Source organism: Nicotiana tabacum, chromosome 7 (assembly GCF_000715075.1).
Source record: "Nicotiana tabacum cultivar K326 chromosome 7, ASM71507v2, whole genome shotgun sequence".
NCBI classification, from domain to species: domain Eukaryota; kingdom Viridiplantae; phylum Streptophyta; class Magnoliopsida; order Solanales; family Solanaceae; genus Nicotiana; species Nicotiana tabacum.
In genome coordinates this window covers 143,913,505-143,939,711 of record NC_134086.1, presented here as the reverse complement: position 1 = coordinate 143,939,711, position 26,207 = coordinate 143,913,505, and the positions used below count along the sequence as shown (strand labels likewise).

Here is a 26,207-nt window from a genome sequence, read left to right as displayed (position 1 = left end):
GCTGATACTAGATGTGAATACCACTCTGGAGAAGTGGGACACGGTACAAAGGACTGTTGGTCATTTGGACCCTCAAAATGGCAGTTGAAGACTTGATTGAAGCTGAAAGAATCGTTCTCCGGGACGAAAAGGTTCCTAATATGATGAACATTCCCCTGCCTACTCTCACAAATGGGCCAATAGACGAAATGATCTGTGAACCTGAGGAATTTGATCCGGCACTGAAGGTTATTGCAGCCATTGCCGAGACAGAAGAAAAGCCAAAAAACGATTGCCAAGCCTGAAAGTTCCCCATCAGACGGGAGTCTCGGTAGCTAGTCTTGCTATCCTTTCTGCATCTGGATTATCTCAGGGTGTGATCCGGATGTTTTATTTTATTGTCTTACCTTCCGATGTAAACCCTTCTATCTTCAAAACTTAAAAAAAAAGAAAAAAAAATCAAATGAAATTGATATTTCATTTTCCCGGAATGTCTCTTTTCTTAAATCTTGTCAATTTTCTCATTATCTTTTAGTTTTGTTAAATGCAGATTTCAATAATATGACATGCTTGCGGACTTCATGCCCGGATCTTAAAACTCTGTCAGACCTCGAAATAATGAATCAAGAATTGGGTCGCAATGAAGAATAGCTTAAGAAAACAAGACAAAGATTTGGAAAAGCTGAAAGAAAATTGGGTCCAGATTGGAAAGGTACATACATTGCAACAAGAGTACTGCCAAAAGAGTGCGTTGTACTTGGGACACATCGAAGGAAACGTCCTTGAAATAACTGTCAATGCAAATGCAGTCAAAAGGTACTATGTTGGATCCTTTATATAATAAAATCTTTTCCGGTTGAGATGACGAAGGCTTTCATTCTCGCTACCCAAACACTATCAACCCTTTGCAAACCCATTTGAGCTGGTTACTCTTCTTTGATTACCCTCTTTGGAACCTGAAAATATTATTGAAAATAAAATGAAAAAAAAAGAAGAAGAAATTGAAATGAAAAAGAAAAATAAAAAAAAAGAAGAAGAATGAATTGGAAAAATAAGAAAATATATATACAAAAAAAGACAATCAGAAAACAAAAAAAAAGATCCAAAAACAAAAGTTGCCTGAACTACGTTTGACTTGATTCCGAAAGGATACGTAGGCAACCTCTCCTTGGGGTTCAGTCACACCAAAACAAAAATCCAGGAAGTCCCCCCCAAAAGTGAAACTGGACAGAAGTTATAACGATTCAGCAATAATCCCGCCCAAAAGGTTCCAAAGTTATAGTTCAATCCAAATTCTTTTCACCCCAAACCTTGTTCAAGTCCTTCTGATCAATCGGCAAAGCGGTTCAAAATGGGAGGATGGATTTATTTGGGTCTGATACAACAAAATGAGAGGAATAAAATGAGAGAGCCTTATTGGTGAAAACCCACACGGGCACTGTAAGGCGACGGTAAGCAGAGGAAATAAAATGAGAGAGTCTTGCTGGTGAAAACCCACACGGGCACCGTAAGGCGACGCTAAGCAGATCAAAATGAGAAGTCTTGTTAGTGAACACCCACACGGGCACTATAAGGAGATGGTAAGAAATGAAATGAAAATGCCAGCTCGTGAAAACCCGCAAAGGGCGCCCATGATAAAAAATGAGATCCTCACAACCACCGTCATCAACAGAGTCCTAGCAAGGTTCCTCGGTATTCAAGGCAAAGTTGTGATAAATTTTTGGGAGTCAGACGGTTTACACAGATCAGGCATCCAGTCCAAAAGGCATGTCATGTTCATTGAAGTCCGCATGTACTCCGGATAAGTCCTTCTCTCCTTTCCCCGAAAGGGACACTTCTAGTTTTAAACTCATTATCCATTCAATTATTTGTTTCTCTTTGAATCCCTTTTGGTCTAACACTGTTCCAAAACCAAGAAAACGAAAGGATGGCAAGACTGATTTACAGGGCTTTCGTTGGATACACGCTAATGTGCAAAGGGCATCCAGCCTCAGCAGGGGGCATCAAGACGACCTCGACTGGTCATGGCAGCCTATAAAGGCAATTGAAGTTGAAAGGTTTGAGTTTCACATGGTTAATCGCCTCCACGAAGTTTAAAAAACCAACGTGATTCCCACGCGATTCCCCAAAGAAAGTCCTACAAAGGTAAGGATAAAGTTGGAGAGGTTAAGTCCCACGCGATTAGCCACTGCAGTTTAGGTTTGAGGATCAAAAATCCCGGACACACGAGAAAAAAAAAAGAAAAAAGAAAAAAAAACAATCCCCACAAAGCCTCCCCTTGTAAAAATTCCCCAGCGAACTTGCCCCAACAAATCCCTAGCAAGTCCGCTTTGTTAAAAATTCCCCAGCAAGCTTGCCCCAACAAATCCCCAGCAAGTCCGTTCTGTACAAATCCCCACAGAGTCTCCCCTTGTACAAATCCCCACAGAGTCTCCCCTTGTACAATCCCCCACAGAGTCTCCCCAATAAATAAATTAAAAATAAAAATAAAATCCCCACTGAGTTGGCCTCGTAAAGATTCCCCGAGCAGAATGGGATGGAAGAACCAAAGCCTTACACAAATCCGAAAATGCGAGTCTGATCAGTCTAAAACAAGTCGCCTGTGAATCCAATCAATGGCGAAGTTCTCAAACAGGAATTAGCCCAAGACCAAGCAATTGGAACGATCAAGGCCACCGAATCAACCACCGTTTTCAAACTGACAATTTGTTTTTGTTTAGACAGGTGCAATCCAAAGCAACCATGCAAGAGGCAGGTACAGCCCGAAAGACGTGAGATGCGCGAGCATTGAACCAGCTGTGCGATGGGAGAACAACCGAAAACAGGTGCAATCCAAAGCAACCATGCAAGAGGCAGGTACAACCCGAAAGAAATGAAGCGCGCGGGCGTTGAAACGGCTTTGCAGCGGGAAAACGACCAAAAGTAAGTTTCCCCGGAATTCTTTCATGCATTTTTGATAAATAAAAAAAAATGAATATCCCAAAAGAAAAACAAATATATATATATATATATATATATATATATATAAAGGAAAACCAAAGAAAAGAAAGAAGACAAGAAATAAAAATGAAAATCCCAAAAGAAAAACAAATCATGGTAGCATAGGACCTCACTCCTCAACTATCCTGGTATAAACCACGGATCTCCCTGGCATAACCCAAGGAGCTTTTTCTATCCAAATCCCCGGCATAACCCGAGGACTCTTTCCCTTTTCCGGCATAACCCGATGACTTCCCCGACATAACCCGAGGACTCTTTCCCTTTCCCGGCATAACCCGTGGACCTCCCTGGCATAACCCAGTGACCTCTTTCCCTTTTCCGGCATAACTCGTTGACTTCCCCGGCATAACCCGAGGACTCTTTCCCTTTTCCGGCATAACCCGATGACTTCCCCGGCATAGCCCGAGGACCCTTTTTTTCCCGGCATAACCTGTGGACCTTTTCCGGCATAACCCGTGAATCTTCCTGAGCATTTTTCCTGTTAGCCAGCATTAGGGCTCCAACCCTAAACTGAGCATTTTTAATTTAGCCAGTATTAGGGCTCCAACCCTGAACTGAGCACTTGTCTGTTAGTCAGCATTAGGGCTCCAACCCTGAACTGAACTTTTCCAGTTAGTCAGCATTAGGGCTCCAACCCTAAACTGAACTTTTTCCAGTTAGTCAGCATTAGGGCTCCAACCCTGAACTGAACTTTTCCTTTTAGTCAGCATTAGGGCTCCAACCCTGAACTGAACTTTTCCAGTTAGTCAGCATTAGGGCTCCAACCCTAAACTGAACTTTTTTCATTTAGTCAGCATTAGGGCTCCAACCCTAAACTGAACTTTCCCCAGTTAGTCAGCATTAGGGCTCCAACCCTAAACTGAACTTTTCCATTCAGTCAGTATCAGGGCTTCAACCCTGAACTGAACTCTTTCCATTTAGCCAACATTAGGGCTTCAACCCTAGAACTGAGCATTGTCTGTTAGTCAGCATTAGGGCTCCAACCCTGAACCGAACTTTTTCCATTTGGCCAGCATTAGGGCTCCAACCCTGAACTGAGCATTGTCCAGTTAGTCAGCATTAGGGCTCCAACCCTAAACTGAATTTTTTCCATTTAGTCAGCATTAGGGCTCCAACCCTGAACTGAACTTGTCCATTTAGTCAGCATTAGGGTTCCAACCCTAAACTGAACTTTTTCATTTAGTCAACATTAGGGCTCCAACCCTAAACTGAACTTTCCCTAGTTAGTCAGCATTAGGGCTCCAACCCTAAACTGAACTTTTCCATTTAGTCAGCATCAGGGCTTCAACCCTGAACTGAACTCTTTCCATTTAGCCAGCATTAGGGCTTCAACCCTGAACTGAGCATTGTCTGTTAGTCAGCATTGGGGTTCCAACCCTGAACTAAACTTTTCCATTCAGTCAGCATCAGGGCTTCAACCCTGAACTGAACTCTTTCCATTTAGCCAGCATTAGGGCTTCAACCCTGAACTGAGCATTGTCTGTTAGTCAGCATTGGGGTTCCAACCCTGAACTGAACTTTTCCATTCAGTCAGCATCAGGGCTTCGACCCTGAACTGAACTCTTTCCATTTAGCCAGCATTAGGGCTTCAACCCTGAACTGAGCATTGTCTGTTAGTCAGCATTGGGGTTCCAACCCTGAACTGAACTTTTCCATTCAGTCAGCATCAAGGCTTCAACCCTGATTTGAACTCTTTCCATTTAGCCAGCATTAGGGCTTCGACCCTGAACTGAGCATTGTCTGTTAGTCAGCATTAGGGCTCCAACCCTGAACTGAACTTTTCCATTCAGTCAGCATCAGGGCTTCAACCCTGAACTGAACTCTTTCCATTTAGCCAGCATTAGGGCTTCAACCCTGAACTGAGCATTGTCTGTTAGTCAGCATTGGGGTTCCAACCCTGAACTGAACTTTTCCATTCAGTCAGCATCAGGGCTCCAACCCTGAACTGAACTTTTTCCATTTGGCCAGCATTAGGGCTCCAACCCTGAACTGAGCATTGTCTGTTAGTCAGCATTAGGGCTCCAACCCTGAACTGAACTTTTTCCATTCAGCCAGCATTAGGGCTCCAACCCTGAACTGAGCTTTTTCCATTTAGCCAGCATTAGGGCTCCGACCCTGAACTGAGCATTTCCCGTTTAGCCAGCATTAGGGCCCCAACCCTGAACTGAGCATTTTTACCTTTGGCGACATTAGAGCTCCAGCCTCTGAGTTGCATTTTGTAGACTAGAGTTTTTCCAATCCCCTCATCAGGGCTGTAAATTTTCATGACAATTAACTCACGAAATTTTCCTAGTGAAACTAGGACAGAAAATTTCGTTCGTTTGTTTTGTTGTCTCAGCAGGTCTGACCCTGAGGTGCATGGATCGAGACGACCTACGGGATGAGTCTCAACCCAGAATAAAGAAAAGAAGAAAAGAGAAAAAGAAAAAAGGAAGATGTTCCCACATATTGGAACAAACAAAGGGCAGGTCGCTCAAAAATTGGATCAAATTTCCGAGCTCCGCCAATCCCGTTTCATTCAATACTGCAGAAATAAACAAGCGCCTACAACTTGCAAGCATCAAGATTCGGATCGAAGTCTACAAGCAGAATCAGCTAAGACCCAAGATCAAGTTGCAAAAGAATTATAGATAGGAATTTTGTAACTAGCGGTTGACATGCATAAATAGTTAGTTCAGTTTCAATTTCCTTTGGTTGTAATAAGGCGGTCAGTAAAGCGGTAGTAGCAACAACAACAACAGTAACAACAAGCATTGCAATCCCATAGTAGTCCCAGCTACCAAAATTTCCCGAACTATATTAACCTGATTCCCCTTTAGCCAGGGATATGTAGGAAACCTTTGAAGCAAAGATTCGGTTAAATCTTTTTTAAAAAAAATGCTTCACACGGAGTACTCGGATGGGCAAAAATCGCTCACTTTATCTTTGCGCGAAAACCCTTCGTGTCTTCGGGCAAAGAGGGGCAGCTGTAAGCACGTGATTTTTGCCCTATATGAGAATTACTCCCAAAAGAAAATTCAAAATAAAATGATTTTCCTTGGTGTGCAATTTTGAGTATTTTTGTGACATTTTTGGATGATTATTTGTATTTTTCCTTGCATGTTTATTTGTTAAATTAATAAAAAATATAAAATATGTCGCATTTTGCATGTAGGATTTAATTCTACAATTTGTTAGTAATTAAGTTTGTTTACAAAAAATGAAAATTACAAAAATAGGCATCTTTTGCATTTTTAGCATTTAATGTCCAAATATACAATTTTATGCTTAATTATTAATTGTGCGTTAATTGTTATTGGGAGTTAATTTAGTTCTTAATAATAATTTAAGTATTTTTATAATTTAGTTTTAGAAAAGAAAAGAGACAAAAAATACAAAGAAAAATCGGATTGGGCCACTTCTTCAATTTTCAAACTACAGACCCAAATAATGGCCCAATCTTCCCCATGACCCGGTCCACGTCAAATCGGGTCGACCCGGTCCACCCCATTAACCCAAATACCCAACTCCCTTCTTCATTTTTTCAAAACACACAACAAAAAACAAAAAAATAAAAAAAAAACCCTAAAAAACACAAACGAACCTACCCGCCCCCCTCCATCTTCTTCCTCTCCAAAATCTCAAAACCACCCAACTCCCATGTCTGCACGTCGCCCTTCCCCTCCAATGGCTGCCATAGCCAACCATGGCTACTCATCTTCACACACGCGCACAACCCCTCCATCGACCACCCTTCGCTAGTCGTCGAACAACCCATCGTCAACCATGAGCAAGCTCTAGCCACCAGCCATGAACGGCCCCTATGTTTTCTGCTTCTGCGTCTGCTCCATCTCCAAACGACCACAGTCCTTAAAACACCCAGCTCCACCATGTCGACGAACAGTTCGTCGACCACTGCTCCGACGCGTCACTACTGCTGCCCGTGTCCAGCTGCAACGAGCGGCCATGGCTGCTCCAAACAATGTTGTTGCTCCAGCTTCTGCCTCATCGACTCAACATGGACATGGCTGCCTCATCCAGCTTCTGCCTCATCGACACAGGCAGCCATGGCTGCCATTGCATCGCCTCAACGTCGAGCAGCTGTCCGTCGACCTCCCATCGGCTTCATCGCTGCCTTCATCTTCTTCGTTGGCTTCGGATCGTCTCCGTCGTTTGTTCGAGCTTTGGTCGGAGTTTGTCGAAAAAGTCCGTGCATATTTCGTTTCGATCCGGTTAGTAGATTTTGAGTTTTATTTTTGTCCGTATCTTGTTTTGATATTCTCGAATCTAAAAATGGCAAATGTTTGTTTTGTTCATGTCTATGGTTAGATATTTGATTTTTTGTTTTGTTCATGTTCATATGTTTTGTTAAATTAATTTTCAGATTTCAAAATGGAAGTTTAATTAGTTGTTTTTCATGTTTGTATTATTGTTTAGGTAAATATTTGTTAGTTTAATGTTTGTTAGATTCAAATTGAAATTTAATTAATTATTTCTTCAATTTGTTTCATGTGTTGTTATGTATTTTCCAGAAATTATTAATGTTGTTTGAATCGTTTGAATCCGTCATGTTTGTTGTTTAAAAATAGATTTAGTTCATGTTTATCTCTGTTTGAAGTTCATGTTAAATCCAGTGATTTAATGTGAGTTCATGTTTTGGTTTTTGATTCGTGGATGAATCATGTATTGTGTTGTTAATATTGTTGTATCCTTGCTCATCCATTTTTTGGACTAAGTTAACTAGGATTGGTTCCCGATATGGTTAATTTATTTCCATTAATTTGGAGTTGTGTTTTTCATCGTGTTCATGTGATTTGTTGTTGAAGATTGTTGAGAAATTGGTCATCTTGGCTATATTTTGGTTAAGTTATGATTAATTGATTGTTTAGAGCTGATGGGGGTAGTTTGGTAAATTGCAGTACGTTCAGGGGTAGAATGGTAAATTGCAATAAGGTCGGAGGGGTAGTTTGGTAATTGAACATTATTATAATTGTTTATGTAGGCATGGGGGACAAAATATAATGGGGTGGGGTTTGATATAATTGTTTAACATAATGGGGGACAAGACAAAATGTAATGGGGATGAATATTGTATTTGTTTATGTTAGGCATGGGGGACAAATTATAATGGGTTGGGAATATTGCATTTGTTAATATTAGGCATGGGGACAAATTATAATGGGTTGGGAATATTGCATTTGTTAATGTAGGCATGGGGGATAAATTATAATGGGTTGAGGATGTTGTATTTATTTAATGTAGGCATGGGGAATAAGGTTTAAAATAAAGAAAACATTAAATAGTGGGGACAAAGCATGCATTGGGGGAATAATTTCGGGTTGGGGATTCAAGACTTGTCTTGTTATATATATAGGGTCATTTGACACATTAAAGGGAGGTTGAACATTATTGAGAGGACCAAGATTTGAGAGAGGACTGGACTGGAACACTAAAAAGAAGACTAAGACTTGAGAGAGTTTTTAGACTGAAAAAGAGAAAGACAACTTGAACTTCTACTTGAATAAATTCCGTTTGCCTTTCCTCGAGTGTTATTCAAAATCAAAACTACTGCATCTTGTATCTGTCTCTCTTCTGCTTTGACTGCAATTGCACTTTGGTATTGCTGATTTTTCAATCCGTTACTGGGTTATTCTACTGGTCGTTACTGGGTTTGCGGTGTTGCTGAATCTGTTGTTGCTGTGGTATTATTACTGCTGACTCCTACTTCTTTTCTTCTTGTACTGCCATTTCCAGGTACACAAACTGATATACTGGTTCATCTTGTAAGCCACTCGAAGCATGAATGCAAGAAATGAGAAAGATTTGAAGTTGTAGTTTAATGTAGTCTTTTCTTTCTTTTACTGTCTGTATATAGAACATTATATCTGTTGTCCATGTAAACTCTTTAAACGACTCACTTTCAAAACTTGACTATAATAATTCGAAAGTATGTAAATAAAGTAGGACCTTATCTTCATTTATTTTAGAGTACAAAAAAAAAATAGAAAATGTAGTCGTGCTAAGATTATCCTTTTAAAAAATAATGAGACGAGCCTCGCCAAATAAAAATGCAAATTGCGGGGCCCTCAATAATTGATCATAATAAATACTTAGAATTTGGGATGGACTGTTTAGTGAATTTCACTACCTTCCCCAAAGACAATAACGCATTAGACTCTTTAGGCGCGACTTAATTAAATTACATTCTTAAATTCGGGTGCGCATTTATGTGACCCAAATTCAAATCTCGACGGAGTCGAAATGTGTTAACAACTACGGGTGCATTGATTGTGACGTGGTTCGAGATGCATTTTCACGACGTTGCAATTCTATAAAAATAAATGATAATAATAAAAGCGGTTTTAAATTCAATAAAAGCACATAAGTCACAACATGTATTTAAATCAGATACTTAGCCATTATAACAATTTAAGCGACCGTGCTAGAACCACGGGATTCGAGGGTGCCTAGCACCTTCCCTCGGGTCAACAGAATTCCTTACTTAGAATTTCTGGTTCGCAGACTTCATTTGGAAAAGTCAAAAATTTCCTCGATTTGGTATTCAAGATAAACCGGTGACTTGGGACACCAAAAACCAAACCTTTCCCAAGTGAAGATTCTTAATTAAATAAATAATCCCATTTCGAATATTGTCACTTAAATTGAAAAAAAATCCCTCACGCATCACTTTGCTGCTTTGCAAGTTCCAACATCCCTTTTGCATGGATCCCATAACTTTTTGTCTTTTACGTTTATTTGTTAATTGTTGATTTGGTCTTGTGTATATTAGCTGTAATATTTTGCTGGAAATTGATAATATGTGTTTATTTTTCAAATTATGGATTTGAAATCGAGTTTTGTGTTCTAGGTATTCTCAAGTACCAACTAAACAGAGAAAATTGTACGATAATTGCCAGGTTTGATGTCGAAGGGTTCAAATTGAGACTCCAACATTGATATTTCTCCTAGGGTAAGTTCGTAGTTTTCCTCTTCGTGGTCTAAATTACTGGGAAACATCAACTTACATTACTGTGATTGTTTCCTTTTAAATTCTAATTTAATTTCAAGAGATATGTTTATTTTCTTGCAATTTCTCGAAGAATTAGAGTCAGTGGTAAAATGATCTAATATAGGAAGTGGTTTCAGTAGTGTATTGTGCTTGTGATATAATTTCACCTACGTTTTGCAAGTCTTTGAGTATCCTCAGTTGTTTTCTATATCTATACAGAATGTCTTCTAAACCAGCCCCTTCCCTAATTATAAGGTGAAGGAACCCAAATAAATAAAATAAGTTATTGGAAAGGCTCAAAATACAAAATAAATTGCAAGGAAATGAGATTCTCTTTAGATCTCTCCATCCGGTATTCCATCTTTTGCCAGAAATATCTTAAGATTCAATTTGCTGTATGTGAATTCAATATCAAACTTTTATTCACGATATGGTATCTTTATTGCAGTAATGTTTTGCTTGCTTTTCTCCCTGATTTTTCTGTTGCACTTCTATTTTCATTTATTTATTGATGTAGTTTTGAACATTTCTCCATCTTCTTTATCTACGCCTGTATATTACTGATGTTTAATCTTTTTTATTTCAGTTTCACTATGTTGTGATAGTTATACCTACGTGTGTTCAGCATTTCAGACTCCGGCAAGTATTGCTCTTCTATTGGCTTTCATTTTTTCCTTTATGTTCTTCCTATTAGGTATAGATTGATATTCCCGGGTCTATTGTTCTCTTTTAGATGGTAGCGCATCAAATTTCTTTTACCATTTTGAAGATGTCAGTTTTGAAATAGTCATGTTGTTTTAGCTTTTGTTGATTACGCATTTACTTACTTTATTCATTTCAGATCTTATCGATCATATTTGGATGCACTTCTGTTTTGAAAGGTACTGTAGATTGTGCTAATTCTGATTATTTATGTTTGATATGATGGTATATTCATAGGTAATGCACTGATCTTTTAATGTTTGACAATTTTTCTCTGTTATCTCTACCTTATTTATGAATATGCATACTTATCAATAGCGTGTGATACAGTAATTGCATTCTCTGTATTAAAAAGAATGGCAAAGATTTGGAAAGCACCTGAAGCATGGTTTGAATAATTCTGAGACTTTGTATATTGGAGATGATATATGAACTTTAACTTTGTATAGAAAAAACACTAATCGGATGAAAATTTTGAAACTGTTGACAATTGAAAACTACTTTCAGTTTCAGGAACGTGATATATTTACTCTAAATTTATATGATATTTGAATCTTTGTTGGTGTTACTAAATAGATATTTATATTTTGGGTAGAGGATGCCAGATTTATTGCATTTGTATGTTCAGGTTGGGGGCTCTCCTATTTTGGTGCCCAAATGCCATGTTTCTGTAGCTTTCAGTAGAATTAAAGTAAAGCTTCATCATTGTATTACATGATTAGTTTTCTAAAGTTGCTAATTTAGCTGCTAGCACGTGATATACAGATTTTATTTTACTTTTTTTGTTGCAGAAAACAACAAGAAACGTGCTAAAAACCATAGAAGAGTTCAATAATTCAGCATTGAATTCAAGAAGAATGAATTTTGTGATGTTATGAAACCATATAGATAGTTATGAATGTCGTGACTGAAGATATTGAGGATCTACGAAAACTTCTCTATTTGCAAGTCTTCTTCTCCTTTTCCTATGTAGGCTCTTTAGCCCTCTAACAATGATATTAGTATTTGATTGTGTAAATTGCATTTTCTTGTAGAGTATAAGGCACTATTATATTCTTTATGTGATCAGTACGATCGGAAAATTGCCCTTGTGAGAAAAGACATCCACTTGCGCATGTTGAAGTATTTGAGATTTAGCACATCTTCTAATATTGTACTTCATCAATATTTAAAAAGCGAGAATTGTTTTCAGTTGGATCAGCTCCCTCTCCATTGATGGCTAAATTCATATGTTTGTTATCTAATGATCCAATAAACAAATGGTTAGATATAAAAAAGTTTGTAGCAATTCTGAAATTTCTGGAATTGATACGAGTGAAATTGGAATTCGTTATAAGGGGTAAGGTGTGCAAGACTTCGGCCTATTTCTCTTTCTCATTCTATATGAGTTGATCATATCTATTTTCAATGTTGGGCCGTGCTTTGCACGGGCATCACCTTACTAGTATGTACTAAGTTGCACTTAGGAGGCGTGACTGAAACCCAAGCATGAAATATTATTTGGAATCTCCAAGTTTGGCCGATATCCATAAATCTCCACTTTTAATACCAATTAAATCTCTTATAAGGTAGATTTTTGCATCATTAGTTTAGTTTCAGAATCGTGCCAGTTGATCTTTCTTGGTCCTAAAAAGACGAGATATTTTGCAAGGTCGATTTTGCATGGTGCATTGACGCGTCAAACATTTCTTATGAACCAGCTGAAACAAATACACGCCCACACTCTCCGAAATGGCACCGACTTCACCCAATTCTTGATTACCAAGCTTGTTGAAATCCCAAACATACCGTATGCCCACAAAGTGTTCGACAATATTACCAGACCAACTGTCTTTCTCTACAACAAGCTCATTCAAGCCTATTCTTCTCATGGCCTTCCCAGCCAGTGTTTTTCTCTCTATATCCATATGCGCCGGCAAGGCTGCTCCCCTAATCCACACTCCTTCACTTTCCTCTTCGCCGCATCCACCAGCCGTTCCATCCCCATACAAGGCCAAATGTTCCATGTCCATTTCATCAAATGGGGTTTCAATTTCGACATCTACGCTTTAACTGCACTTGTTGACATGTATGCTAAAATGGGCCTGTTGCCTTCTGCGCGAAAGCTCTTCGACGAGATGGAAATGAAGGATGTGCCCACTTGGAATTCTTTGATTGCAGGGTATACCAAGAATGGGAATGTGGAAGAAGCTTTCAAGTTGTTTTCAGCAATGCCTTCAAGGAATGTGATTTCCTGGACAGCAATGATTTCAGGCTATTCGCAAAATGGCAAGTATGCGAATGCATTAACTGTCTACAAGGAAATGGAGAAAGACAAAGGAGTAAAGCCTAATGAAGTCACAATTGCTAGTGTGCTTCCAGCTTGTGCGAATCTTGGGGCGTTGGAGGTTGGGCAGAAAATTGAAGCTAATGCAAGGGCAAATGGATACTTTAAGAATATGTTTGTCTGCAATGCTGTGCTTGAAATGTATATGAAATGTGGTAGAATTGATAGGGCAATGCAACTCTTTCACGAGATTGGTAGGAGGAGGAACTTGTGTTCTTGGAATACCATGATCATGGGGTTAGCTGTCCATGGAAAAGGTGATGAAGCTCTTACGTTTTTCAACCAAATGCTAGTAAGCCTTTGCAAATATTCCATTCGTTCTTTGAACATCCAAATTACAGCAAGCACGAATTAGCTTTTATAGTGGAATTCATATTATTGTGCTACTGTTGATACAGGGAGAAGGAAATGCACCTGATGATGTAACGTTTGTAGGAGCAATCTTAGCATGCACACATGGAGGCATGGTAGCAAAGGGCTGGGGACTCCTCAGCTTGATGGAGCAAAGATTCTCCATAGTTCCAAAGTTGGAACACTATGGCTGTATGGTTGATCTCTTAGGCCGGGCTGGAAAGTTGCAGGAAGCTTATGATCTTATAGAGAGCATGCCAATGACACCTGATTCGGTTATATGGGGAACTCTGCTTGGAGCCTGCAGCTTCCATGGCAATGTTGAACTGGCTGAGAAAGCAGCCGAGTTCCTTTCTGTGTTGGAGCCGTGGAATCCCGGAAATTATGTTATTCTCTCAAACATCTATGCAAGAGCTGGCCGATGGGATGGTGTTGCAAGGTTAAGGAAACTGATGAAGTCCTCCCAGATTACAAAAGCAGCAGGGTACAGCTTCATTGAGGAGGGAGGTGATATTCATAAGTTCATAGTAGAGGATAAATCCCACCAAAAATCAAAAGAGATATATGCATTGCTTGATTTAGTCACGACTATATTAAAGTTTGATGAAAGCACCATTGATATTGATTTGGATTCTATTGTCGAATAAAAAATTTTGTGATAACCTGAATAGTTTTTGGACCTACATTTCTCATTCCTATTATGTCTAGAGCAACAAATGATTCCTGCTCCACCTGCTCAATATTATGCAAAACCTAATGTAACTAAAACTTGGTTAACATTTTAAGCTATACATGTTTCTGAAACTCAGGGGATTGTAAGGCTTTGAAATGTACAGCTTTCTCTCTCCAAAAGAGGGAAGAAAAGAATAGGGAAAAAACAATAGCTTTTGGTGAGGAGATGCATAATTTCAAGCACACATCAGAAAAGGTCGCCTTAAGTTCATCTACTGTAAGATGGCAGAATCAATAATAAATGAATAATACAAACATTCTAGTGATACATGAAACCCTCTTAGAAAGGATCAGGGGGAAAAAACACCAGGTTTTGCTTCGGAACCCTTGAAATTTTTTATAACAAAGACCACCCAATGCATGTGATCAAAGGCTCTATATAGCTAGCAGAGTTCCTAAACATATGTTACTCCAAAAAGGTTTTTGTATTTCCGAACAATATACATTTAATACCCACCTAACTTGCACATCAGCTCAAAGCAAACATCCTTTAATCAATAAATCGAGCATTTCCGAGATGAATACGTTATGCAGCTTTTAGTTTACTTCTCCATCTTCTTCTCCTCCCCACAAATTTGAGGACTTCATCAATAAGAATAACAGGGGCAGAAAGCAAGATGACTAGCAGCCATTCACTTCGGCTCAGTGGGACAATACCAAATATATCTGCTAGGAATGGAGTATAGAGTATCAGGCAATGTAGGCCAAACGAGACTGACATCGCAACAAGAAGCCAAGGGTTTCTCCAAGGTGGCATTTTGATCAAGCTGTTGTCTTCAGAGAGGGCATTGAGAGAATTAAACATCTCAATTGCCACCAGGACAGAGAGTGACAAAGTCATGGCCTTCACTTTACCAACACTAAAGTAGTCACAAGGGTGTGAAAATGTAATCAGGCGGTTACCAGCCGTGAATGGACTCACGGTGAAATTTGGCCATGCGGAGCATTCACCCCAGTTGCGAAGCTGTGATAGTTCAACAAGTGTGTGGCCATCACTCACAAGATCAATACCAAGGAAAGAAGCCTGAGTATACCACACTATAAATATGCCGACCGTTGCAATGCCCACATAAGAACCAATGACCTGAAAATATCACAGAAACCAGAATGTAAGATGCAGCTTAGCTTGTCGAGAAGTTTACTCAATATATTGAAGATCAGATGTACATGTGAAAAAAAGTTATAGTTGGTTGCTTAGATAACAGAGCATCTCATTTCTCTCTTTGGTGCATCCACTTCTTTTATTAAGCAGCTTATAACAGTTGTTTCTTATGCAGGGAAGTGATCTAGATGGATAAACATATTTTCCTTGATTGCACTGTTATTTTTGGAGAATATATAAGCTGAATGGTAGAGCTGATTTTTTATAAAGTATAACAGGGGTGAACCACATCGCCAGGTAAATGCTGCAGCACGCACAGCCTGTGCCGTTGATACTTCTAGTCAAATGAGGCCTTCTCAATCACTAGTACTTTCTTCACATACTTATAGGAGAATAAAGTGTAAAAAAAACTTGGGGAAAAAATGAAAGAAATAAAGCAGATTTATTTCTACCCATTGGAGAAAATTGAAGAAGTAACTTATAGACCCTTGTGGTCCGCCCCTCCCCCGACCCTGCGCATAGCGGCAGCTTAGTGCACCGGGCTTCCCTGAAGAAGTAACTAATAGAACTTAGAGGGGGAAACTGGAAAGAAATAGTGATACCATATAGCGGAAGAAAACCCAGGAATTTATGAGAGCATCATTGCTCTTCCTAGGTGGTTTCTGCATTATGTCAACATCAGCAGGGTTAAATCCAAGAGCCGTAGCAGGTGGGCCATCTGTTACCAAATTTACCCAGAGCAACTGCACGGCTATCAAACATTCTGGTATGCCCAAAGCAGCAGTCAAGAAAATGGAGATGACCTCACCAACGTTGGATGATATCATATATCTGCACCAAAGAATAATAAAGATGAAATTAAGGAAGAAAAATGCATGATTAATCCAGGAATAATCAAATACTCACTACCAGAATCACAAGACTAACCTGATGAAGGCCTTCATGTTATTGTAGATCGAACGTCCCTCTGCAACAGCAGAGACTATAGTACTAAAATTGTCATCTGCCAGAACCATATCGGAAGCTTCTTTTGCAACCTAAACATATTATTCTCTGATCAGCTAATTAATACAATGACCAATAAGTTGACATATTTAGGAAAACTTCACATGCAGGGTGGACAATCATGGTTACTTCTGAAGATTTAGATGGTAAACTTAGTGACATAGCATGACTAGCAATCCCTCAGAAGACTTCAGTACTCTCCTATTTCAAGAGTATTTTAGGTAGTCAACGATCAAATAATTGCACTGGGAGCATTAACGCAATAATTCAGAAAATGAGTTGTAACAACTACACAAAAAAAGTTTATTTTCACCTCAGTTCCTGTGATGCCCATGGCTATTCCGATGTCAGCAAGTTTTAGTGCAGGTGCATCATTGACGCCATCTCCAGTCATTGCAACAACTTCACCCATTTCCTTCAGCATCCTTACAATTTCTTGTTTGTGCCTGGGTTCAGCACGAGAAAAGACCTTGCCTCCATCTTTTGACAATATCTCAATTTGTTGCTGAGAGGAAAGTGCCATGAACTCTTTGCCAGTAAAACTACTCCCTCTAAGATTCTCACCATCAGAAAATAACTGAATTTCCCTGCAAACAGCCTCAGCTGTGGATTTATTATCTCCAGTTATAACCATGATTTTTATCCCAGCTCTTCTACAGTCATTTACTGCCTTGTGAACTTCCTCACGTGGGGGGTCCTGCATTTCATTCATTTACTTAAGAAAATGAAGGTTTTCTAGTTAGTTATTTATTATTCTTGGAAACTTAAAAGTACTCACCCTTAGACCAACAACTCCTACAAAAACTAGATCACTTTCTATGGAGGAGTAGCAGGATGGATCAAGCAGCTTCTTATGGGCAGGATGAGTCTCGGCATAATATCCTGAAAGCTCGCCCAAATCATCTTTATATGCCAAGCCCAAGCATCGCAGACCCTTTGAACTCATCTGCAAGTGTCTCAACAACAATAGTTGACGACAGGACTCGTCAATGGGAACAGTTGATCCATCTGCAAGTTGAACATATGTACTACGTTCTAGCAAACTCTCAACAGCACCCTAGACAAAACAAGTTTTAATCAGAAATGCACAGATTACCAAGCTCAACTTGTGAACAAGTGATCATTCAACATCAATGGAGAAAAGCTAGGCATTTCCTAAAGTGAATGACATTGCTACGGAACTAAACTCCGGAGAAGCATCTTTGGCAGAAAGAACAGATAACACTTCAAACTGTTGATACCCACTTTCGGAAACTGAAGAACATTAATAAACAGTTAAGCTGCCACAGCATTTAGTAAGGATTAACATTGAACCTACTCCTAGAGATGAAGATAATGCAGACTCAGTCTCTTGCTAATTGAAATTTTTCTAGGCATATACTGCCTACAGCACATCAACAAGATAAAAATAAGAACTTTTCTGGCTAGCTGGGTATATCGAAGCCAACAGTCAAATAAAGAAAAATATTTTAGAGACCAATTATCTCTAGTCTCTAATGTAGTTCAGAAACCAGTATATTCAAAATAAAAATATGTGATCACACTGATCTCATTACTATCTATGTATCATAAATGACATGAAATAACCTTGACAAGTAGTCGATTGCTCCCATTTAGCTCCCGCACAATAACACCCATGGATTTGCGAACACGATCAAATTCCAATGCTGCAACCCTTTTTGATCTTTTCATCCACCATTCACATTTTTGCACGCTCTTCCCAAAAATAAAATAATAATAATAATAATAATAATAATAATAATAATAATAATAATAATAATAATAATAATAATAATAATAAAAACAAGTTCAAGTCGTAGCAACTAGATTGATGAATGAAGTAAAGTTATGGTCACCTAATTTAACGGTGTTGCGATCAATCAAATAGCTAGATACAATCTGTGCATCGCGGATCTTGCTTCTCGCTTTGCTATCTGGTACTCCCATCTTTTCCACCAAAACTTTAAGAGCTGCCTCAGTAGGCAATCCAGTTGCTTTGAACAGACGACCATCGCAGAAGACCCCAGCATCATTGCAGATTGCACATATTTCAGCCATAACTAGCAAGTTAGCATCCATATTGTAACAATTCCAGTCAATTATTCTCCCATCCTTAGGATCATACGTAGTTCCTTCGACGCTAAAAGTTCGCCAGGTTGTAGTTTTACCTCCCAATGTAAAGAACTCTGTCACAGACATCTGATTGGTAGTCAAGGTTCCTGTTTTATCTGAACAAATCACAGTTGTGCATCCTAAGGTTTCCACACTTGGAAGTTTCCGCACTATTGCGTTCTTTTGTGCCATTTTCCTTGTACCCAGAGCTAAGCAAGTAGTAATTACAGCGGGGAGACCTTCAGGAATTGCAGCCACTGCAAGAGTAACAGCTATCTTGAAATAATATGTGCATTTCTCAAATGAGAAACGGACATCTGAAGGCCATCCATCCACAACCTTCCAGGTAAGGAAATATCTGTAGTTGATCGCCCACACGACTAGGCAAACAATGCCAATAGCAGATGTAAGCCTATTACCGAATTCATCAAGTTTCTTCTTCAAAGGGGTGTCGTTCTCTTCCATTGATGCATCATGGATTTGTCTTTGGATCTTACCAATTTCTGTGCACATCCCTGTGTCGACAACAATGCAGATGCAGCTACCATTCACGACTGTAGTTCCAGCAAAAACCATGTTCTCTTTGGCCTGCAATTCACAATCATCCATAGGAAGGGAATCGATGCTTTTAGTAACGGGCATCGACTCCCCCGTCAAAGAACTTTGCTCAACCCTTAGGGTTGAGGATTTTAAAGTGGCAACTCTCATATCAGCTGGCACTTTGTCACCAACTCGCAGATCCACGATATCCCCTGGGACAAGCTCCCTTGCTGGTAAATCTGGTACTAAATATCCATCTCTGAATACCTTAGCAGACTCACCTTGCATCTCTTTTAATGCTTCCAGTGCTTTCTCAGCATTGCTTTCTTGCCAAACTCCGACGATTGCATTGATTACTAAGATCAAGAGGATTACAAAGGGTTCTACATAGGCCTCGAACCCTGAATCTCCAGTCTCATCCTGATGCAGATAAGCTATAACGAATGAGATGAAGGCTGCACCAAGGAGGATCTTAATAAGCATATCATCAAACTGCTCCAAAACAAGCCTCCACAAAGGCTTCCCCTTTTCTTTCTCAAGCTCATTCAAACCATATCTTTCTCGCCTCTTCTCCACTTGATAAGTGCTCAGACCCTTCTCTAATTTTACTTGGTACTCTTTCAGACACTGGTCGACAGACCAGGACCATGCAGGGAATGGTTTTTCTTCCATCGCGAAATCCTCAATCTAACTTAAATTCCAAAGAAATTATCCTCAACATCTCATTCCCTGAAAAAAGATACAAGAAATAACAGTTTGAGCAAAGAAGGACTATAGTATTTTAGTGTGCAACCCTGGAACCATAAAAGTTAAGCAAATAATTGAGAGTGAAAAGCAAATATTTAAACTTTTCCCAAACCAAATAACTGGTGGAGAAAATATGAAGATCAAATAAGGGATAATTTACAGAAGTGATTGTTTGATGGCCCATGTATAGTTGAATGTGATGCCCAGGAAATTGTGCTTTCTTATAACTCCTCGAGTGAAGATTTTACAGAGTTTTGTTAAACGATTGTTGTTTCTTGTTAAAGAGAAATCCTAATGTTTCTCTGTTTTGGGTTAAGAAGAGGCAAGCAAATATAATTGCTCATTTCTTAGCAAGAGAGTCTATAAATTATGCTAGTCCTTTCTATTGGGAGTACATCCTAGTTCTATTGCAAACTTGTTGGTTGCTGATTCAGTTTAATGAAACTGTTGGTTTTGAGTTATTATAAAAAAAGAATATAAGCGGCAAAAAGAAGCAAATCTCCAACAACAACAACAACCAGTATAATCCCACAAGTGGGGTCTGGGAGGGTAGTGTGTACGAAAACATTACTCCTACTCTGCGGTAGAGAGGTTGTTTCCGATAGACCCTACTCTGGGGTAGAGAGGTTGTTTCCGATAGACCCTCCTTCCAAGAACTCCCCACATTGCTCTTGGGTGACTAAAACTCACATTCTCTTGGATTCTCTTGGTCGGAAGTGGAGGGTGCTCACCACTAGAGCAACCCACTCCAACTACAACTCTACCAAGTAATAATTGACAGCTTTTATGGCACACCTATCCAACCATAAAAAATCACATTTAAAAGGAAGCAGGGAAGGCAACCAGCATTAAGCCTCAAACAAGTAAAACTATGAAATGGAGGAAAACAACAGCAGAAACTGCTATGCAGCATTAAAAGAAAACTGAAACCATGCAAAACAAACTAACTTTACAAATGAGACAAGAATAAGACTCTTATAAAAAAGAATCAAAACAGATCATGTATTAGTACCCACAATGAAAAAGATTGAAGCTTTAACAACTGCTAGCAAAAGGGACAAGGAATAACAATGAGAAAGGAAATGTTGTACCTCTTATAAGGAACAAAAGCAGTGGCTTTCAGACAAAGTAACTGACAGATCGGACATGGTATTATACAGAGGAAGAAGATTCTCGGAAACAGACGGCTCAAAATTTTCTCATTCAATTGATTATTTTTTTCTTTCCAGTAAAAAAGAAAGAAAGACTGAAGAACACTTACGACTGAGATCACTGCTTTTGCAAAAGTAAAGTAGTTCTCGGAGTTTATTTGTACAGATTTGGATACAGTTGCATTTTAAAAGGCACAGGAGAAAAAAACATATACTCCGTAGTATTCAAAATCAAGTTGGATTTACCATAATGTCCTTAATTTGAGTTTGACTTTTATACGGTAGTAGTTGGGGACGGACAAGTAGACAGCCGTACGCGTAAACAGAATCTTTAATGTATAGTGTATACATACGCATCCAATCTTTTTGTTCCCAATGTATTTTTGTGCTCTATTTTACTAATAAAACTATTTTTGGTTGACATTGAAACTAGAAAATAAAATTGGTACGCAATTTACTAAGTATTCTTTTTTAGTCTAGATCAAAATAAATAATACAGTTCTTCGCATTTTACCCTTGATAATACTTTCTTATAAGAATGATATGCTATATATAAAACCACAAGGATATTTTTAGTAGGTAATGCATACCTTTATTTCAAAATCACAAAGTTCTCTTTATATTCTTAAATTCTTGCTCGGTTTAACTAAAACATATAAAATGAAACCAAAAGAGTACTAATATGTACCAAGAGTTCAATATGTGTTTTTCCTTATATTCCTTTATAAGTATATTATATTCATTCCTCTTGCTAGCAGTTTATAAGATTTTAGGTTTTCAGTCAAGTCAACTGCGAGAATAAATGATATTTATAAATATAATTTAGGAAAATGGAAACAAGCCGTTTATATTGGTTTTCATCAACCAATTCCAAAAGTATGCATTCATACAAATTACTACTACTATTTTTGGCTTCTCTTTTTCTTTTCCCCTTAAGAGAATGAACAACTCTTGGACTTTATGCTAATTAGTAGTGCTGTCCACGATTCAATGATAATTCAAGGATTATATGGTGGGACAACATCACCAAGAATTGTTCAACATTAGAAAGTTTGTTACGTTAGGAATTAAAAAAGGGAAAGAGAGGAATAAATAAGAAAACCATTCAAGATGATGACTTTTTGACATTCTTCGTTGTTTTATTAGGACAAAGGGAAAGAGAGCCAATTAATTCGTTTCTTTATCCATCAATTTTGGAAAGAAAATAAAAAAAAGATGTTGTCAGCAGACGAGACTGACTAGTACAGGTTCATGATTTCAAAACTTTTTTCTCAAGTTTTCAAAATTCGTCCACTTTCTAGGAAACTTCCTTGTGGAAAACCGTATCATGGCATATTATAGTGATATGATAGTACTCCATCCGGTTCACAATAAGTGTCCAATTTACTTTTAACACACTCATTAAGAAAATACTAAATTCTATACAAAAATACCTATTATGACTAAATTACCCTTAATTAAACATTTAATGTGAGGAGTAAGAAAACTTTTTAGGGATATGTACATAGGGGTTATTTTGTAAAAACAAATTGAATTCTTTCTTGATTACATAACTGGACACTTATTTTGAACCAAAATGAAAAAGCAAATTGGTCACTTATTGTGAAGCGGAGGGAGTAATATATACCACATGCCTTAGCTTAAATTAATGGAGTATATGATGATAGGCTATAATTGTGTATTTTAGTCGCTTATTATACTCTAATTTACTGCACTTTAATTGAGTTTGAGCTTTAATCGCTAGTGTTTTGCACTACATATGTGTTGTATGCCTTGTATGAGTGATTCCGATCTATGTAGGCGTTATGGAATGAATTCAAGTGATTTGGAGCTTTGAAGTCTGAGTAAAAGCCCAATACATTAAGCCGAGATCGTGTTCGGAGGTCGTGTACCAAGTTCGGATGTTAAAAGAGGACGAAATAAGTTCACTCTAAGAAAATTACACTACCGCGCCGCATGGGGTGTCGCAGGGCACAACGCAGCAGTGTAAATTGCTGCCTGATACGAAAAGTGCAAGGCTGCTGATAAACTCCATTAGCGCGCCGCATGGTGCGGCGTAGGGTGGGCGCGGCTGTACAAAATTTACAGATCCAGAATCCTATTTCGCGTAGGAAAGGGTGTTTCGTTTGGGTCCGACCCTACTTGGTATAAATACATATAAAAACGCTATTTTGAGTTTTTAGACTTGGAGAGACGCACTTTGGAGCAAAAACACAAGAACATCTCAGATTTCATCATCTTTTCTAGTATTTTCAATTATTCAGAACTTTTGCAATTGATTGATTACATCATGAATGGCTATAAACACCCATTGTTCTAGGGTTGTGATTTAGCCATGAATATTGTTGTTTGCCATTAACTTGACCTTGATTATAATTCACCAATATATGGTTGTTTCTTCAATTCTGTGTTTAATTGCTTAATTGTCTGGCCAACAGTTGGGTTCTATTTACTATCTATGCTATGCTTGGGAAAGCCGTGTTTAAATTAAAGAAGAATTGAAGAGAGCATGATATTAACCCTCAGAGGGAGCGGATTTGTGGTTAGAATAGGAATATACCTAGTCACCGTGCTTAATTAAATATCTTGATCTTAATGCATACTTAATAGATTGATTTCATAGGAATATAGGCGTTAATCTATTGAGAATAGGTGAGTAGTACTTCGGGAGAAGGCTATACGAGCATTTATCGATTAATTAGCAACCATGAGTGAATTATATGAAAGGGAGAGTTAATTAGAACACAATACGATTGGTGAATCGATCACAACCCTGGAATACTTGTCTCTACTGAATACACAACAATCAACTCGTTACTTGATAATTTAGTTATTACTTAGAATTGTTGTTTAACATGATTAAACTCTTGTACTCGAATTTAGCTTGACGGAATAACAATATTAATATGTTAGTGAGTAGTTGATATAAGTCTCTGTGGGTTCGACACTCAACTTATCATTTTATTACTTGTACGACCACGTATACTTGCGTGTGCGTTTGGGAGCAACAAGTATTTGGCGCCGTTGCCGGGGACTTGAATATTAGCTACTTGCTAGTTTTTGCTTTAATTGTTTATTTCGTCGAGTCTAACGTTACTTTATTGTTGCTCAGATCTCAGGAACTTTGATTGAATGCGTAGGGTCAGAAGCCAAGACCGACTTCAAGGCTTTGATCCTGAACCTGAGAGAACATTTCATAGGAGGTTGAGGGAAGCAAGGGACACGAATAATATTCAGGCACTTGTTCAATTTCTTGTGGACATAGAGGAGCAACCTATGGCTGTTCAGAAGGTGGCGATGCCCATCATTGCTAATGTCACCTCTAGTATAGTGAAACCTAGGATCACTGGGCACTTTGAGCTGAAACAGAGCATGATCCAGCTACTTCATGCAAACGGGCAATTTATGGGTCTTCCACACGAGGACCCACAACATCATATTCTGAACTTCTTGGAGATTAGTGATACTTATATCACTAACGGGGTCACTCCAGATTATGTGAGGCTCACACTTTTTCCATTCTCTCTGTTGGGCGAGGCTAAGCGATGGCTAAAGGCAGAACCAGCTAATTCCATTACAACATGGAACGATTTGGCGAGAAAATTTCTGGAAAGGTTCTTCCCTTCAGGCAAAACTGCAAAGATCAGAAGTGAGATAGTTGCCTTCAAACAGAAAGCGGGAGAATCTTTATACTCAGCTTGGGAAAGATTCAAGGGGCTACTCAGAGACTATCCTCATCACAATCAGACAAATGAAGTGTTAGCTCACACTTTCATAGAAGGGCTACATTTTGAAAAAAAGATCGTGGTAGATGCTGCAGCTGGGGGTCAAGTGTTGGAGAAAAGCTTTGACGAGATATATGCATTATTGAACAAATTCTCCAAGAGCAATCTAGATTGGCAAGAAGAGATGGGCAGACATATAGTGCAAAAGTCTGCAGGGGTTCTTGAGTTAGATGTCGTCTCAGCATTATCAACGCAGATTGCTACACTGACCAATCAAGTCAACCAGATGAACTTGAGTATCAACATGCAATAGGTACAACAGGTTCAAGTTTTTTGTGAAATATGAGAGGGGCACACGAGCGATATATGCCCCGCAAACCCAAAGTTTGTCTGCTTTGTAGGTAATTCAAATAGGGGCCAAACAAACCAATATGGGAACACTTACAATCCCAACTGGAGGAACTACCCAAACTTCTCTTGGGGTGGAAACCAAGGTGCTCAGAATCAATACAGGTCTCAAGCACCTCAACAACAATATAGACCACCTCAGGTTGAACAACAAGCGAGTCCTACAAGTCACCTTGAAGACATGTTTAAAAAAATGATGGCTGAACAACAAGCCCTCTCTCAGAAAGTGATGGCTGAACAGCAAGCCCTCGCCACAACAGTGAGAAATTTGGAGCGTCAAATGGGATAGCTTGCCAGTGCTCAAAACACTAGACCAGCTGGAGCTCTTCCAAGTGATACTGAAGCAAATTCTAGGGTGGCCCTTAATGCCGTGTCGTTGAGGAATGGGAGACAACTAGAAGAAGTTCAGTCTAAAAAGAGGAAATAGGTAACTTTTAATGAGAGGCCAACCACTATAGAATCAATATCAGAAAAAGCTAAGGAGACAGAGAAGCCAGCTGGAGAGGCGGTGGCTGAGCAACCCCCACAATTGGTTGCAAGGCCACCACCTCCATTCCCTCAAATATTGCAGAAATTAAGAGACAATGTCGTATACAAAAAGTTTCTTAATATCTTGAAGCAGGTGCAAATTAATATTCCATTGGTTGACATCTTACAAGAAGTACCAAAATATGCAAAGTACATCAAGGACATTGTGGCAAATAAAAGAAGGCTAACCGAGTTCGAGACTGTGGCACTCACTGAGGAGTGCAGTTCCAAAATTCAAGGCAAGTTACCTCAGAAATTGAATGATCCAGGTAGTTTCACTATCCAAATCTCGATTGGTAAACATGTTGTTGGGAGAGCTTTATGTAATCTTGGGGCGAGCATCAATTTGATGTCACTATCTGTGTTCAGACAATTGAGGTTGGGTGAACTACGTCCAACGATAGTTATCTTACAGTTAGCTGATCGCTCCCTTGCTCATCCTAAGGGAGTGATTGAAGATGTGCTAGTTCAAGTGGGTTCTTTCATATTCCCTGCTGATTTCATTATCCTGGATTACGAGCCTGATTAGGAAGTCCTATTTATTTTGGGGCGTCCATTCTTAGCCACAGGTCGAGCTATTATTGATGTCTGCAAAGGAAAGAGGACGATGAGAGTAGGTGACCGAGTGGAGGTATTCAATGTTTATAGAGCACTCAATTTACCAACCCATTATGAAGAGTTATCCATGATCTCTGTGGTAGAGAGTGATGCCACATCGTTAGTACCCTATATGAGCCCTGCAGATCCTGTTGAACGAGTATTGATTAGGGATATAGAAAATAGTGAAGATGAAAGGATAGGAGAAATTGAG

General features: G+C 38.9%; 3 protein-coding genes and 1 non-coding gene across 10 annotated transcripts; 2 read left to right on the top strand and 2 right to left on the bottom strand.

Moving 5' to 3' along the window:
• The first annotated feature begins 9,605 nt into the window (after window positions 1-9,605).
• LOC107817506 (pentatricopeptide repeat-containing protein At5g08510) lies at window positions 9,606-14,022 on the top strand. Of its 7 annotated transcripts, none has more exons than XM_075217801.1 (5): window positions 9,606-9,928; window positions 10,554-10,606; window positions 10,809-10,848; window positions 11,461-13,287; window positions 13,394-14,022. In XM_075217801.1, exons 4-5 carry the CDS (start codon window positions 12,361-12,363, stop codon window positions 13,991-13,993), a joined length of 1,527 nt encoding a protein of 508 aa, XP_075073902.1. In that variant the 5' UTR covers window positions 9,606-9,928; window positions 10,554-10,606; window positions 10,809-10,848; window positions 11,461-12,360; the 3' UTR covers window positions 13,994-14,022. The 7 variants fall into 7 exon arrangements, with proteins under 7 accessions (XP_075073902.1, XP_075073903.1, XP_016498841.1 ...); XM_075217802.1 differs by having other exon boundaries at window positions 10,809-10,906; XM_016643355.2 differs by having other exon boundaries at window positions 10,554-10,610.
• A 269-nt stretch (window positions 14,023-14,291) lies between these two features.
• On the bottom strand, window positions 14,292-20,984 carry LOC107817505 (calcium-transporting ATPase, endoplasmic reticulum-type-like). Its single transcript, XM_075217805.1, has 8 exons — window positions 20,676-20,984; window positions 18,041-19,566; window positions 17,773-17,893; window positions 16,964-17,242; window positions 16,499-16,882; window positions 16,108-16,217; window positions 15,783-16,011; window positions 14,292-15,162 (listed from the first exon to the last, which is right to left on the bottom strand). The coding sequence occupies exons 2-8, from the start codon at window positions 19,507-19,509 to the stop codon at window positions 14,605-14,607; spliced, it is 3,150 nt and encodes a 1,049-aa protein (XP_075073906.1). The 5' UTR covers window positions 19,510-19,566; window positions 20,676-20,984; the 3' UTR covers window positions 14,292-14,604.
• A 3,027-nt stretch (window positions 20,985-24,011) lies between these two features.
• On the top strand, window positions 24,012-25,925 carry LOC142162341 (uncharacterized). The gene is made up of 4 exons (XM_075218686.1): window positions 24,012-24,561; window positions 24,631-24,756; window positions 24,862-25,127; window positions 25,296-25,925. Exons 1-4 carry the CDS (start codon window positions 24,012-24,014, stop codon window positions 25,923-25,925), a joined length of 1,572 nt encoding a protein of 523 aa, XP_075074787.1.
• On the bottom strand, window positions 24,375-24,479 carry LOC142162542 (small nucleolar RNA R71). Its single transcript, XR_012693791.1, has one exon. It is a non-coding gene; the product is annotated as a small nucleolar RNA R71 (small nucleolar RNA).
• Window positions 25,926-26,207: the final 282 nt, after the last annotated feature.

Bases quoted from the DNA above. Each gene is read 5' to 3' on its own strand.
- LOC107817505 (XM_075217805.1), bottom strand. From the start codon at position 19,509: ATGGAAGAAAAACCATTCCCTGCATGGTCCTGGTCTGTCGACCAGTGT. The intron at 17,894-18,040 runs TGACCATAACTT...GAAGAGCGTGCA, and splicing joins CGCAACACCGTTAAATTAGG to AAAATGTGAATGGTGGATGA. The intron at 15,163-15,782 runs GTATCACTATTT...TGATATTTTCAG, and splicing joins GGGTTTTCTTCCGCTATATG to GTCATTGGTTCTTATGTGGG.
- LOC107817506 (XM_075217801.1), top strand. From the start codon at position 12,361: ATGAACCAGCTGAAACAAATACACGCCCACACTCTCCGAAATGGCACC. The intron at 13,288-13,393 runs GTAAGCCTTTGC...CTGTTGATACAG, and splicing joins CGTTTTTCAACCAAATGCTA to GGAGAAGGAAATGCACCTGA.
- LOC142162341 (XM_075218686.1), top strand. From the start codon at position 24,012: ATGGCTGTTCAGAAGGTGGCGATGCCCATCATTGCTAATGTCACCTCT. The intron at 24,562-24,630 runs GTCAAGTGTTGG...AGAGCAATCTAG, and splicing joins GGTAGATGCTGCAGCTGGGG to ATTGGCAAGAAGAGATGGGC. The intron at 24,757-24,861 runs GTATCAACATGC...TCTGCTTTGTAG, and splicing joins AGTCAACCAGATGAACTTGA to GTAATTCAAATAGGGGCCAA.